We start from the raw sequence: 15,459 nt of genomic DNA on the forward strand, positions 1-15,459 counted from the left end.
GGAGAGAGATGAGAAGCATCAATTCTTCATTGCAGCACCTTAGTTGTTCATTGATTGCTTTCTCATATGTGCCTTAACTGGGGGAGGGAGGGCTACATCAGACCGAGTGACCTGTGACTCGGTCAAGCCAGTGACTTTAGGCTCAAGCTGGTGAGCCTGTGCTCAAACTAGATGAGTCTGTGCTCAAGCCGGCAACCTTGGGGTTTTAAATCTGGGTCCTCTGATGCTCTATTCACTGTGCCACTGCCTGGTCAGGCAAAAGAAAAAATTTTAAATTCAACTGTCACTTTAAAAAATAAAAATTATGTAAGTACAGTTCCAGCATTGGTGCTGTGTGAAAGGGGCCTTCTCTGGATTTTTTCTGGAGCTCATGGATGGACACAGATTAACTCTAGGTTCTAATCACCTGTGATTATTATTAGGGTCAACAAATAGCATTTATTCTTTGAAAAAGATCCAGGATCTGTTTGCTTCTAGGACATACTGATGTCTTTACTAGATCTGAATCTCTCCCTTACCCTTACTTTTGGAAGTAAAGGCAGCTTTACAAAAAATGCCTCTCTCCTAGGGCCTGGAGTCCTTGGTTAAGACGCCTCCAGTAAGAGGGCAAAGGCTCCCCGAACACACCAGGGCAGAGGCAGAGTGGAGAATCCAGGGCAGGTCAACAGTGATGCATGATGGGAACTGTTTGCAGGTTGAATGCAATGGAGGAACTTGCTCAGCTTTTCTGACTGCTATGGCATGATAGCTTAGGGGATGGGTCTCTTTCTTAGGGCCAGAGTTTGTACTCCTGATTTCAGCTCTTCAACATGGCTCTCGAGTAACTGTAAGTGATTTGACATGAGCTTCACAAACATTACTTCGGGGCCAGGCCAGAAGAATGTATTCACCAGGCAGGTGAACGTACTAGGGTTGCGGTGGGAAACCTGAGTCGAGTTGGAAAAACAGCCATCAGTGGTTATCTGTGGATGTTGTTGGAGAGGGAAGGCCTCTGCACATAAAAACTATGCAACTGAGATCCATCTCATGGAAAAGCAAGGGCCTCCTTTACACAGAATAGTTACCCGAAGTGTTTGTAGCTGGGGTGTGTGTGTGTGTGTGTGTGTGTGTGTGTGTGTGTAGAAGGACAGGAAGTTGTGCGTATTTGTCAGAAACACCCCTAACCATTTTCATTTCCTCTCCCAGAGCCTTACTTGCATCTTGCCCACTTTGGGGTGGTCTGATGGTAGCTGATCCCATATCAGGTGGCCTTGGTTTGAGGCACCTGTCCAGTTCCTGGAACCAGCATTAGTTGTGGCTTCTCACCCATACTCAGGATCTACCTTTAGAAACAAGACTTTTGATCAGAATGTGTGTGCTTACCTCCTGATTCTATAATATGAGATTTAGAGGTGTCCTGAGTACCTATAAAAAAGGCCCTTGACAGAACCTAATATAGAGCTTTGTACAGGTGTAAATATTAGTTGCCTTGAACCGCAGCAAATGTTGTGATTTAAATTAGTCTACCCAGTATCACAGTCAGCTAGCAGCCTGCCCCTGCCCCTAGAAAGCAGGAACAGGGAGTGGCGTAGGTCAAAGGAAAGTAAACAGAGGCAGAAGGTCTCTTCTGGTGACACGCACCAGGCCACCATGTCTGAGGCAGCACGGTCAGCTCTAATCTGATTTCTGTCAACATTAACACCCAAGGAATGTTTTCTGAAAGAGAATGGCAAGGTATGGCTTTATAGGCAGGTGCTTGCATTTACACCTTCTTCGTGTCATACGTCAGGGAAGTTCCTTTAAGTCAAGAAGGGTCAGTGGAAGCAGCGGCCAGGACTGGGGTGGGGAATGTCGCAGGTGGATTGGGGAGGTCATTACCTCCGGATAACCGAGGGGGTTGTGGGTCAGGACTCTTAGTCAATGGGGCTGTGGACGGGGCAGTGGTGCTGGTAGTGCTATCAAGAGAAGCAGGGCTGAGAAATGGGAGCTTGATCCTCAGGCTGAAGGTAGACTAGAAACCCATATTAGGAGGGAGAAGTAGGGAATTTGAGTCCAGTTATTTATTTATTTATTTTAGAGAGAAGGGAAGGGAGAGAGAGAGACATTGATTAGTTATTCTGCTTATTTATGCACTCATTGCTTGATTCTTTTTTTTTAAAAAAATTTTTTTATTTTTTTGGTTGATTCTTGCGTGTGCCCTGACTAGGGATCACATTCACAGCCTTGGTTGTAGTAGGACGACCCTCTAGCCCACTGAGCTACCTGGCCTGGCAAGTCTAGTTTTTACAGGGGTTCCCAGAGGTTCCGTCAGCTGAGGTATCCAGAGTGGCCCCCACATGGAGGCAGCCCCAGCTTTCCAGCCCTCAGCCTTGTAGACACATGTCTGCTCAGAGGCGGCCGGCCTTCACGGTCGTGGAAAGCGACTTGACAGCTAAGTGGGGCTAATGATTCCCCCACAAAAATACGTTTTTGGGATTTTTTTTCATTGAGCAGAGAAGTCACATAAAACAGAAATATTAATTTTTTTTTTTTTTGTATTTTTCTGAAGCTGGAAATGGAGAGAAACAGTCAGACAGACTCCCGCGTGCGCCCGACCGGGATCCACCCGGCATGCCCACCAGGGGCGACGCTCTGCCCACCAGCGGGCGATGCTCTGCCCCTCCGGGGCGTCGCTCTGCCGCGACCAGAGCCACTCTAGCGCCTGGGGCAGAGGCCAAGGAGCCATCCCCAGCTCCTGGGCCATCTTTGCTCCAATGGAGCCTTGGCTGCGGGAGGGGAAGAGAGAGACAGAGAGGAAGGAGGGGGGCGGGGTGGAGAAGCAAATGGGCGCTTCTCCTATGTGCCCTGGCCGGGAATCGAACCTGGGTCCCCCGCACGCCAGGCTGAGGCTCTACCGCTGAGCCAACCGGCCAGGGCCTATTAATTTTTTTTTAATCAATATGATTCTGTACTTTTTCATACACAAGATTTTGTCATGCCAGATCCTAGTGTTGGGGTTCGGTATGAGACTTTTCGTTCGCAGAAGTTGCTCAGTCACTCTTTCTCTCTCTCTCTCTCTTTCCTTAGGATGGGAATAGTATTGACAAACTTTCTGATGAAGGACTCTTGACGCCCCTCTTCCACAGGCGCTGATGACCTCATCTATAACCGGCTCCCGGGTGAATATCTCCGCGGCAAGGACAGGCAGCGCGCCCTGGTTGCAGCCGTCCGTCACCACCTAAAGAACACGAACTACCAGAGCTTTGACACCTTGCTGGCGGCCTTCAGGCATTATGACAAGGTCAGTAGTTGAGCAGAGCTTTTTGGTCTATGCATGGGCTTACAGATCCCAGCAGGTTGGTGCAGACCAGGGCTCAGGGAACTACAAAAACTTAAAATATTTACTTTTTGCTCCTTGCTGAAAATGTTTGCTGACCCTTGCAGACAATCGGTGACCAAGTGTGCATATTGTACCTCTACCATCAGCTTTAGTAGGGAATGTATTTGAAATGCACATTGTGACCCTGATTGGGTAGTTCAGTTGGTTAAGAGTGTTGTCCTGAAACAACCAGGTTGCAGGTTCAATCCCCAGGGATCACATTCACAGCCTTGGTTGTAGTAGGACGACCCTCTAGCCCACTGAGCTACCTGGCCTGGCAAGTCTAGTTTTTACAGGGGTTCCCGGAGGTTCCATCAGCTGAGGTATCCAGAGTGGCCCCCACATGGAGGCAGCCCCAGCTTTCCAGCCCGCAGCCTTGTAGACACACGTCTGCTCAGGGCACACACGGGGAGCAACCAAAGAATGCACAACTGCGTGGAACAACAAATGAACGCTTCCGTTCCCCCTCCTGTCTCAGGGGTGGGGCCTAGCAATCGTGGTTTTTTTAAAAAAAATTTTTTTCCGAAGTAAGGGGAAGGAGGCAGACAGACAGGCTCTTGCATGCACCCTCCACCCGGCATGCCCACCAGGGGCCATGCTCGGCCCCTCTGGGGTGTTGCTCCGCTGCAATTGGAGCCATTCTAGCGTCTGAGGCAGAGGCCATGAAGCCATCCTCAGTGGCCCGGGCCAACTTTGCTTCAATGGAGCCTTGGCTGTAGGAGGGGAAGAGAGAGACAGAGAGGAAGAAGAGAGAGAAGGGTGGAGAACCAGATGGGTGCTTCTCCTGTGTGCCCTGGCCAGGAATTGAACCCAGGACTTCCATACGCTGGGCCGACGCTCAACAGCTGAGCCAAGTGGTCAGGGCCGCAATTGTGCTTTTTAACAAGCCTTGCAAGTGATTCTGATGCACATTCAAGTTTGAGAACTACTGTTGTAGATCATTAAACTCCAGTGTGCTGGGAGCAAGGGGCGGGAAGAGGTAGAGACAATCCATGCCTACCTGACTGAGTATGTGCACATCGTACTGTCAGTCTAGGTCCAAGTCAAGCTTAGAATGTCTCTCCCCTGGGGGAGCAGCATGTGGTTTCAGTTTGGAGAAGGCAAGATCGTTTCAATTTTCATGCTACTCTCAATTGTATCCTTTGATAAAGTCAGATCAGTCTAGAGCTGCATAATTATTACCTGATGTCACAGGATTGCTTTACCAAGCTGCATGCTCTTTATAAGGAAACCTGGTCTTTCTACAGGAAATAACTGTACTTCATCTAAGTATTTGGTTTGTTCGTACCTCATTAACAGCCTGAATTTTAATTGTCTATATCTTCTTTGACTTGGCCACCAGGAAACTCAGAGCCAATTCAATGTAATACATCTAGTTTGGAACATGATCATTACATACATGTAGGATCTTTTTATTAAAATTTCCTCATAACTTTCTATCTTTATATTTTCTTTGCCCTGATTTCCTTACTTTTATTTTGGCCTTGTATTTATTTTTATTAATTGTCTTTGTTTTTCTAGACAACCACAGGACCATTTTAGAATGATTCCAATATACATAAATAAAAGTTTATAAATAAATGTGACAGAAGAAAAAATATAACATTCCTATTTCTTTTCCACTGATGAGTATAGTTTTGAAAAAGTTATACTTTTATAATTTTTCATCTTAAAAGAATCTTGAGCCTGACCAGGCGGTGGCGCATTGGATAGAGCATCGAACTGGGATGTGGAGGACCCAGGTTTGAGACCTCGAGGTCGCCAGCTTGAGTGCTGGCTCATCTGGTTTGAGCAAGCTCACCAGCTTGGACCCAAGGTCGCTGGCTCGAGCAAGGGGTTACTTGGTCTGCTGCAGCCCCACGTCAAGGCACATATGAGAAAGCAATCAATGAACAACTAAGGTGTTGCAACAAAAAACTAATGATTGATGCTTCTCATCTCTCTCCGTTCCTGTCTGTCTGTCCTTATCTATCCCTCTCTCTGTAAAAAAAAAAAAAAAAAAAAAGAATCTTGATCACTCCTTGGTCAAATAATTTTAAGTCTATTCATTTTATTTGTTTTTAGATTAGGGCCTGTGTATTCCTATGTTGTACTAATGAGTAAAAAGTAGGTTAACATTCTCATGTAAGTGAGTACTAATTGTGTAGAAACACACACCAATTAATTGATCGTCAACTGCATTTCTCACAAGGTTGTGTTTAGAGAAAATATAAATATTCAACCATTTCTCTGGTTTTTAATAGAGACTCATTTTTATTTACAGGTAATTTAAAAATGATTTTTCAGAATTAAAATATGTAAGATAAAATAAGTGCATTTTAAACTTAAATCAAATCCAAGTATTTTACAAAGATGACGTCTTGGGAAATTTATATAGCAGTAGTATGAATAAGAAAACCTACCGTAATAATAGTGCCCTGCTTTAAAACAATCTTTCATCTTAAATGTAATTATAGGCAAGACGATCATCTTAATAGCTGCTGATTATCTTAGTGAACCACCAGACATATTTCTTATGACAAAATTAGCAGGGAGGAAATTACTGAGAATTATGTAATGCCGATGCACCTTTAACTAGTAAACTTTTTTTTAAAATTTTTATTTATTTATTTATTTATTTTTTAGAGAGACAGAGAGTGAGTCACAGAAAGGGATAGACAAGGACAGGCAGACAGGAACAGAGAGAGATGAGAAGCATCAATCATTAGTTTTTCATTGCGCGTTGTAACACCTTAGTTGTTCATTGATTGCTTTCTCATATGTGCCTTGACCGTGGGCCTTCAGCAGACCGAGCAACCCCTTGCTGGAGCCAGTGACCTTGGGTTGAAGCCAGTGGGCCTTTCCTCAAACCAGATGAGCCCGCACTCAAGCTGGCAACCTTGGGGTCGCGAACCCGGGTCCTCTGCATCCCAGTCCGATGTTCTATCCACTGCGCCACCGCCTGGTCAGGCTAACTAGTAAACTTTTAATATGCATAACGGTAGTAGTGCTCAGTGTTGTTGAGGAGTATTTTTCTGAGAGGGTAATAAGATGTGGGTCTTCCTACTACAGCTGTAGGATTATTTTTGATTATTTGAATTTTATATATATATAGTTGAATGCCCATTTTTAATTTAATGGCAAAACTAAACAAAACAGAACGTTTGGCTTCGAGGGTTAATTCTGTTATTTATTGAACACTCACAGTACATCAAACTTTATTCTGGATGATGTGTGGGCTTGCCAGTTAGGAAACGCAAACTCTAATGGGGGAAAAAATGCATTATGTCCAAGAATGGTCAACACAGAGTCCTAAATTTTCAAAATAGGTTTATATAATTCTCACTCCTTTTATTCTAATTATTATACAGAAAGTTGCCAAGATGGAATAGATTCTTTTTTGGGGGACAGCTGCACTTAGAGGCATAATTGCTTTACTATAAGATATATGAGCAAGACTTGATAAGGAAGGTACCAAATTTCCCCATGTGAAAGACGCACTTTAATTTTGAGGCCTGAAATTTGAAAAAAAAAATGTATCACATAAAGTTATTGAACTGAAGTTTTATTAACTGTTTATTTTATAAAACTCATACTATTCTTCAAGCAGGAAATACAAGTAAAAAAATCTACAACCACTGCATAAGACACACCCAGTTTTTAGACCCCAAACTTTTCGAAAAAGGGTGCATCTTATACATAGGGAAATACGGTCAATTTTTGATAAGGCTATTCCAAAGCTCAGTAATACCAGATCTCTGGGGATGGTTGAGAGCAGGAAAGGTCCAGTGACTACCTTGCCTAGCAGCTCATTGTTGAGTAGCTCTTGTGCTATAGGGCACACCACCGTCAGACTGACAGTTTTCAATCCAGAAAGCAAACCACATGACTCAGGTTAATTTCATGGGCCATACTATTGCAACCGGAATAGTAAGTCCATAACTCAAAATAGCATCCACAGTGGTAAGGCACCATTAATAGCTCTGAGAGAGGACAAAGGCTCGATGTAGTAAGCCTGCCAGGATCATGGAGCAATGTCTTGTGTGTGATGTGTCCTTCCTCATCATGAGACAAATGGGTCAACTTTTGGCAGGAATGACAGTTTGGCACACAGTGGTAGCCTTGGCATCAGAAGCAGAGAGCACTTTACTTTGTGCCTCAGCTGTTATGGTGTGTGTATTGCCATGTCTGACACAACAATGGATCCAGGCAGTAATGGTGGCAATCAAATGGTTCAAGCTCAATCAGAAGTTTGATTAAAGTTTTTCTCACTAGAGAATGGACTCTTATCGTGGTTGTCTATATGAATGACCTAGATGGTTCATTCCACAGCCATGATTTGTTTCCATAGTTTCCAGACTCAAAAAAAAAAAAAGTATCTGAAGCTTCTAAGCCAGTGGTTCTCAAAGTGTGCACCAGGGCGCATTGGTGCGCCCTATGGTATTCCAGAGAAATATGTGCCTGTTGGGGGTCAAGAAACCAACAGCTTTTAGGAGTTTAGATTTTTGGGAGACAGAGGTGTGGGGAATTGGCTGTAAACTGACAGTCTGTCCAATCCCCCACCTCACTTGCCTGATTAGGTTGCAAAAGGCTGTTAAGCTGTGGTGCTGGATTGTTTACACTACACCTCATGTTCCCTGGAAAGACTGGAGGCAACTTTCTTCTATCCTTTGTTTGCTGTAAAGTTAAGATGATATGTATGGTGGGGGTTTTCTGAACTTGGTAAAATTCTTGGGTTGCCTTGGAAATGTGATCAGAGACCATTGATTTGCTAATAGCCTCACTTTGCCCTATAAATAAAGCAAGATACCGTTTTTTTGGTTGTGCTTTGTTCTTGCCAGCAGCAATAACAGGGCTCTCCCGACCTGTATTTTCTTAATTCCACACCGTTTCCACTTGGGACCTGGAATTACTAGCTGTGCTGGTTCATGGCATGTGCCCAGAGAGAAAAATAAATATAGTTACTCTATTATACCATTTCATTACGGAAATACTGCTCTTTTTGTGAACACATCATTATTATATTTATTATTAACATATCATTATATTATTTTTAGATAAATACACCCAAATAAAATGGATAGATTTTTCAAAAAGAAGTGTGATATTGAAGAATCCGATTCTGGAAGTGAGCAAAAGTTAAGTGTAAATAAAATAGAATTTGAAGGCTGACATGCAGAATTTAATTTATAGCATTTTTTGTCACTTAACACTGAACAATATGATTGGATTAGAAATCCATTCATGGAAGCTTCAAGTAATTTTGGTTTAACATTAACAGAAGAAGAACTGGCAGCTATACCCACTGATCGTGGATTGATGATTAAACATAAGGAATTGTCTCTTGAAGCCTTTTGGATTTCTATAAAAGAAGAATATGTGGCAATATCTAAAAAAGCTTTGAACATTCTACTACAATTTTCAACATCTTATTTATGTGAATTAAGATTTTCTACCCTCAACACAAAGTAAAAAGAGAGGAATTCTTCAATGTATTGACGAGGAAATGAGAGTTTGCCTTTCAAATATATGCCCAAACATTGAAGAAATTGCTAGGACACATCAGGCTCATGTTTCTCATAAACACAAGAATAAAAAAACTTAACACATTTGCGCCGGGATTTGCCAAATTTACTAAATCTTACTAAGAATGTATCTCTCTCTATAAAAAGATAACATTTTTGTCGTTTAAAAAATTTTTTAACCCCTCTTTTTTATGAATTCTAAAAAGCATAACTCAAAAACTGTAACATAAAAATGTTACACTAAATGTCAGAATAAATTTAATTTTGTCATATTTATTTTAATTACCATAAAAGCATGCTTGGACTTTATATTTCTTCTTTAATATTTGACTTAATTATTATAACATATTTCTGAGAAATTTGTATATAGTGCGCCTACAATTATTTGTAGGATTTTAAATGCTCCACGACTTCAAAAAGTTTGAGAACCACTGCTCTAGGCTGTAGCTTTCCAAGTGGCAAACTGAACAGGCAGGCCATTAGCAGCAGTCCAAGAGTCATTAAAACTGTAGCAGGTTCATCAGGGGGAGTATTGGCCAGAGCCATGAGAATGGCCTTGAGTTCCGTTCACTGCATAGAGTGACAATGTCTATTTTTGGTCCTTTGTAGCTCTCTCCCTGAGGTTTAAAGCCACAGCCGACCAGTAAAGGACACTGGCTTTCAAGTTAGTGAATGAGGCCCAGGCGCTTGGGGAACCTGTGTGAATTGCGGGGCCTGTTGAGCCAGGGGCTTTTTTGCTTGAGGTAGCAAAGATGAGTCAAGTTTTTCTTCCAAAGATTGCTTCCCTTTTTCATGTCAAGCTGAGATGTTACTGAGGCCAGTGTGGTTGCCGTCTGAGGTGTACCATGACCATTTCACAAAGGAGACTTGTTAGGCCCTTTCTACCTTGTTAATCATTGAGTCCGAGTTGGCTCACTTCGAAACGCTCATCAGTCTGGAAAGTCACAAAGCCTCCATGGGTCAAGTGTTCAGTTTCACAAGAGCTCAGTGACTGGCGAATGGCTGTTTCCCCCAAAATGACTACTTGGGAAGTGGGTTAAGGGGGCAACAAGTTTTTTATTTTTATTTTTATTTTTATTTTTTGTATTTTTCTGAAGCTGGAAACGGGGAGAGACAGTCAGACAGACTCCTGCATGCGCCCGACCGGGATCCACCCGGCACGCCCACCAGGGGCGACGCTCTGCCCACCAGGGGGCGATGCTCTGCCCCTCCGGGGCGTCGCTCTGCCGCGACCAGAGCCACTCTAGCGCCTGGGGCAGAGGCCAAGGAGCCATCCCCAGCGCCCGGGCCATCCTTGCTCCAATGGAGCCTTGGCTGCGGGAGGGGAAGAGAGAGACAGAGAGGAAGGAGGGGGTGGGGGTGGAGAAGCAAATGGGCGCTTCTCCTATGTGCCCTGGCTGGGAATCGAACCCGGGTCCCCTGCACGCCAGGTCGACGCTCTACCGCTGAGCCAACCGGCCAGGGCCTGGGGGCAACAAGTTTTAAACTTCAAGGGGTGCCCCCGAGTGGAGGTTGCCTCTCTTTTCCAGTGGCAAGATCGTTAGTCATGGACACTTGTAGCTCAAAGGGATCATTAAGGTTGTGGGGCCCCAAAGGTACTGGCAGTTATCTACACATGGCTTTTCTTGATCATGAGTGCCTCTGCCTCTTACAAACATTCACAGTACAGGCATGTAAAGTATCAGTAGATCAATATCAATTATACATTTAGCAGTGGAACCCACAGAAATACTCTATTGCTAACTTTTCTTCTCCAAACAAACCCTGTCCAACCCCTCTAGCTGCATCCAGACCTCTCCTCCCCACGCAGACTGAGCAGGATGATGACTTTGGCACCTGTATCCAAAAAAAAAAGCCACAAAAATTTGAGTCTATGCCCCCCCCTGAAGTTCCACAGCATATTGGGACAGATGCATATGGCCTTTGATCCACCTTGGGGACAAGGAGATCTTAGTCCCACATCTAGTCATCTTTTTTAGAGCCACTGAGGTTGAGGTATGGGGAGGGAGAGATCAAGGGTGCAGAAGGTGAGTGGTTCTGCACCGGTGAGTAAGAAACATATACTTTCGATTTTGAGTGGTATGGTGGTTGTAGACAGCTCGAAGAAGCAAACCACCCAAGTCGTCAGGCCACACAAATGAAAGAAACCACCAATGTTTTCAGTCCACATAAAGCCCTATACTGGGCCGCGAAGTCATCATGATGGACACCACCCATTTCAGTTTTGAAGACCTCTTGATTCAGCAGCCACAGCCCACGTTGTTTTTTAGCTAAGGCTGTGGTATTTGCATTTTTGGTTGACTTGGGTTTGAAGCAGAAGCTTTTATAAAGGCATCTGTTATAATCCAGGGCATTTGTAGCTCCCTTGTCATGATAAGATGTTTTAATAGGAACAGACACATTAAAAAATATATATGTTTTCTTAAAAAAATTATTTATTGATTTTAGAGAGAGAGGAATGAATATAGAGGAAGGGAGAAAGAGAGAAACATTAATTATCATTCCACTTATTTATGCATCTATTGGTTGATTCTTGTTATTTGCCCTGACTGGGGATCAAACCCACAACCTTGGCATACTAGATCGATGCTCAAACCAACTGAGCTACCTGACCGGGGCAAAAGATAATGTTTTAAACTCTCATTCTGTTTCAAGGGTTAGGGGCATTTTCCAGGACTACAGATCTGATGACGGGAATTTATCTAGAATTACTTATTGGGTCAGTTTCTTGGTCTCCAAGGATCACCTTCATCATTATAAACATACTCCTGGGCATAAGAGCTGAATATTAATCAATGAGTCATTTATGGTTTCCCTTGTGTGTCTCAGAGAAATCTCTTGTTTTTGGTTTATAATTTTTCCTTTCTCTCATAATTTTTCTTTCTCTTTTGTTTGTTTGTTTATTTATTTTTAGAAAGAGTCAGAGAGAGGGATAGACAGGGACAGACAGACAGAAACAGAGAGAGATGAGAAGCATCAATCATCAGTTTTTCTTTTCTTTTTTTTACAGGGACAGAGAGAGAGTCAGACAGAGGAATAGATACAGACAGACAGAAATGGAGAGAGATGAGAAGCATCAATCATCAGTTTTTCGTTGCGACACCTTAGTTGTTCATTGATTGCTTTCTCATACGTGCCTTGACCGTGGGCCTTCAGCAGACCGAGTAACCCCTTGCTCAAGCCAGTGACCTTGGGTCCAAGCTGATGGACTTTGGCTCAAACCATATGAGCCTGCGCTCAAGCTTGCAACCTCGGGGTCTCGAACCTGGGTCTCTGCATCCCAGTTTGACACTCTATCCACTGTGCCACTGCCTGGTCAGGCTTCTTTTGTTTTTTTAATTTGTATTTTGTCTCAGAGCTCTCTGATAGGACTAAAGCCCCCTGATGGCACCAGGACCCACTGCAAACATAGATCTTTTACTGTCATCTTTAAGTGGGTTTAAGGTTGGCTTACTAGACTACAGGAGGGGCTGAGTGGTAAGACGTCTCAGCCTTTGTCACTCTTCCTTAACAAGCATTATGTGCACTGCCTCCTCATCTCCCAAGTGAATCAGCCAGTCTCTGCCCAGAGCCATCATACATTTCCGTCCTCTGACACTCAGTGTAGGTGCTCTTCTATTCAACCGTTCTCTGAAAGGGGGTGGAAACTTCCCCTCCTACCCTATCGGGATGAATCTCAGTGCTCATTGGTCCAAGGAGGGCTGACCACTGAACTAGTAGCACTCCTCTTGCCCTCAGGAGTGTTAACCACAAGCAGGCAACTGTCACTGAATCCACCTCCCTGTAATTGGCTGGCGGCTACTTTCCTAATTTTTTCTCATTACCAGGAAGTGAAGTGGAGGATCATTTACTGTCCAGGTGGGACACCAGAACACATTGAAAGCATAGAACATTGTAGAGAGCTGTCAAAAGTCCATAACATCGGTCAAATAAAATGTCAAGCATGAATCATGGTCATATCTGCTCTACCACAGTGTAAACAGCATGATCTCAGTTTAAAAAAAAAAAAATTAAGTATAATTAACAAGGAGTATGAGACACACTCTGCTCTAACCAGATTTGAAATTACTGTGCACATATCAGGCCAACACATTGAAGACCAGTCTCACTTAATATATATTTGACTCCTCTTATGTGAAAAATCAGATAAATTCATTGAACTTATAGGACAGAACTTTTTCTGTTTTCTAAAATGAAATAATAGATGTTGCAAACTCTGCTCTTGAAGACATGCTTACTTCATCTTTTTTTGCTTCTCGTCTAACAGAAGGGAGATGGGGTGATCGATAAAGCTGAGCTTCTGGAAGCTTGTGACCAGGCCAACTTGCACTTAGACGAGAAACTCCTGGACCACCTATTTGACTACTGTGATGTGGATAAGGATGGGCTGATTAACTACCTAGAATTTGCAAATTTTCTTAACTGGAAAGATAAAATACCTCTTAAAGAGTATGAAGAGAGAGTTGTCATTAAAGGTAATTTTTGAAGCTTTGCTAATTTTTTTTTTTTTTTTTTTAGGTGAGAGGATGGGAGATAGGCAGACTCCTGCATGTGCCCTAAGTGGGATCCACCCGGCAACCCCGTCTGGGGCTGATGCCCAAGTACTGAGCTATTTTTAGCTCATGCTGGGATCAACAGAGCTATCCTTAGTGCCCAGGGCCATGATTGAACTAATTGAGCCACTGGCTGTGGGAGGAGAAGAGGGAGAGGAGGGGGAGAGGGAGGGGAAGAGAAGCAGATGGTCACCTCTCCTGTGTTCCCTGACCGGGAGTTGAACCTGGGACATCTGTCCATATGAAGGCCAGTGCTCTATTCACTGAGCCACCGGCCAGGGCAGCTAAATTCTTAAATGGGCTTTTATATTTTGATTTTTCTAGCTTCTCTCTTCTCAACTTTAATATTATATATTTAAAAATATGCACAGTCCTGACCTCTGGTGGCGCAGTGGATAACACTTCGACCTGGAACATTGAGGTCGCAGGTTCAAAACCCTGGGCTTGCCTGGTCAAGGCACATATGGGAGTTGATGCTTCCCGCTCCTCCCCGCTTTCTCTCTCTATCTCTATCTCCTCTCTAAAATGAATAAGTAAATAAACAGAAATATGCACAGATTTATTTATTACAAATATTTATTTACTTGTTTGTTTATGCATAGATTATCTGTAGAAAGATAGGAAAGAATTTGAAAACGTTTGCCATTTCCAGGGAGGGGAAATTAGGTAGCTGAGGAATATGGTAGCAACGAGATTCAGTTTTTAATCTATGTTTCGGTATCTTTTGAATTTAGAACCATGTATTACTCATTTAAGAGAAAAAAATGAAAAGAAAAAAACTTATTCAGAAGCCCTAAATATGATGTACAGTTCCTCAGAAAGCTGTTTGAAAAACATTTTTATAATTAGCTTTCCTTCCCTAGGGAAAGTCAAAAGTAAAATAGAATTTGACAAAGGAAAACTTGATCTTTTAAAATTTGTAAAACAAACAGGCATTAACTACTTTTATTCAACTATTTTCATGCTTACATATTATATTCCTGTATTAATAATTACATATAGATATACATAGAAGCATATTTGTGTGTGTATATGTGTATATTTAAACATAGCTAAAATCACAGTGAATGTATAAAATCTTTGTTTTTTTTGGAAAATTTAACTTTTGAATTTCCATTCAAGGAGGAGATCCTTTTATGGTTTTTGCAAACTTCATTTTCAGTTCCCTCATGGTGTTGTATTATGAATTAATAAACCATTTCCTCACTTTTTGAAATTTAGGTTGTTTCCAGACGGTTTTAAAGTAATATAGGTAATGCTATAACTAGTATTATCTCTCAAAAAGTGTTGTTTCTAATTATATCTCATTTCTTGTGAATGTTATTATTATCCCAGAAGTAACTCTCTTTATATATTTTTGTTTTGCTTTTCTAAATGACTTTATCAATTTGCAACTTTATCAGCCAAGGCCCTGAGACAGTTTTACTGCAACCGTGTTACCACTGAGTGCTATTTCAAACATTCTGGTAATTTAGTTGGTATATAATGATGCGTCATTTGCTTTCATTTCCAGATCTTGATTATTAGAGAGAATTGACTATTTAAAAAGGTTTTTTTACATTTTAATTTTCTCTCTTCTGAAAAAAATGAAGATACTACTGTTTTTATTTTTGTTCCTTGGTCATACTTTTCTGCAAAGGCCAGAAACAAATTTGGGACTGTTTAGGATGTCGTGAGCACTCACACATTTCTGGGATGGCCTTTCTAGTTTATCCACTAAGGAAGCTGGAGAATTTTCTCTACCTAATGAAGCTCCCAGAAATACAGGCACGAGCAGCGGGAAAATCAGTTTTCCAGCCAGACAGTCCTTCATATTGTTCCTATGTTTCGCGTCCTAACTTTATGAGCCATTTTCAATGGAATTCTTGAGATTTTTAATCTTCTAAAATAGGGCCAGTGAATCAGAAGGGGATCAGGAATGTTTGAATATCAAATTCTGTCTTATTGTTGGCTTCTGGCGGAAAGGTGTGTGTGTGTGGAGGGGAAGAATGAGTACTCTAAAACAGTGTTCTGAGGAACTATTTTTCATCCCTTTAAAGAGATGTCGCCCTGGCCGGTTGGCTCA

General features: G+C 42.4%; 1 protein-coding gene across 1 annotated transcript in view; it reads left to right on the top strand.

The window, feature by feature from the left end:
- Nucleotides 1–15,459, top strand: part of EFHB (EF-hand domain family member B) — a 65,691-nt gene that overhangs the window by 42,361 nt on the left and 7,871 nt on the right. The window contains exons 9-10 of the mRNA XM_066245524.1: nt 3,105–3,259; nt 13,109–13,316. Coding sequence (XP_066101621.1) covers nt 3,105–3,259; nt 13,109–13,316 — 363 coding nt within the window. The remainder of the gene's footprint in view (nt 1–3,104; nt 3,260–13,108; nt 13,317–15,459) is intronic.

Source organism: Saccopteryx bilineata, chromosome 10 (assembly GCF_036850765.1).
Source record: "Saccopteryx bilineata isolate mSacBil1 chromosome 10, mSacBil1_pri_phased_curated, whole genome shotgun sequence".
Lineage (NCBI taxonomy): Eukaryota > Metazoa > Chordata > Mammalia > Chiroptera > Emballonuridae > Saccopteryx > Saccopteryx bilineata.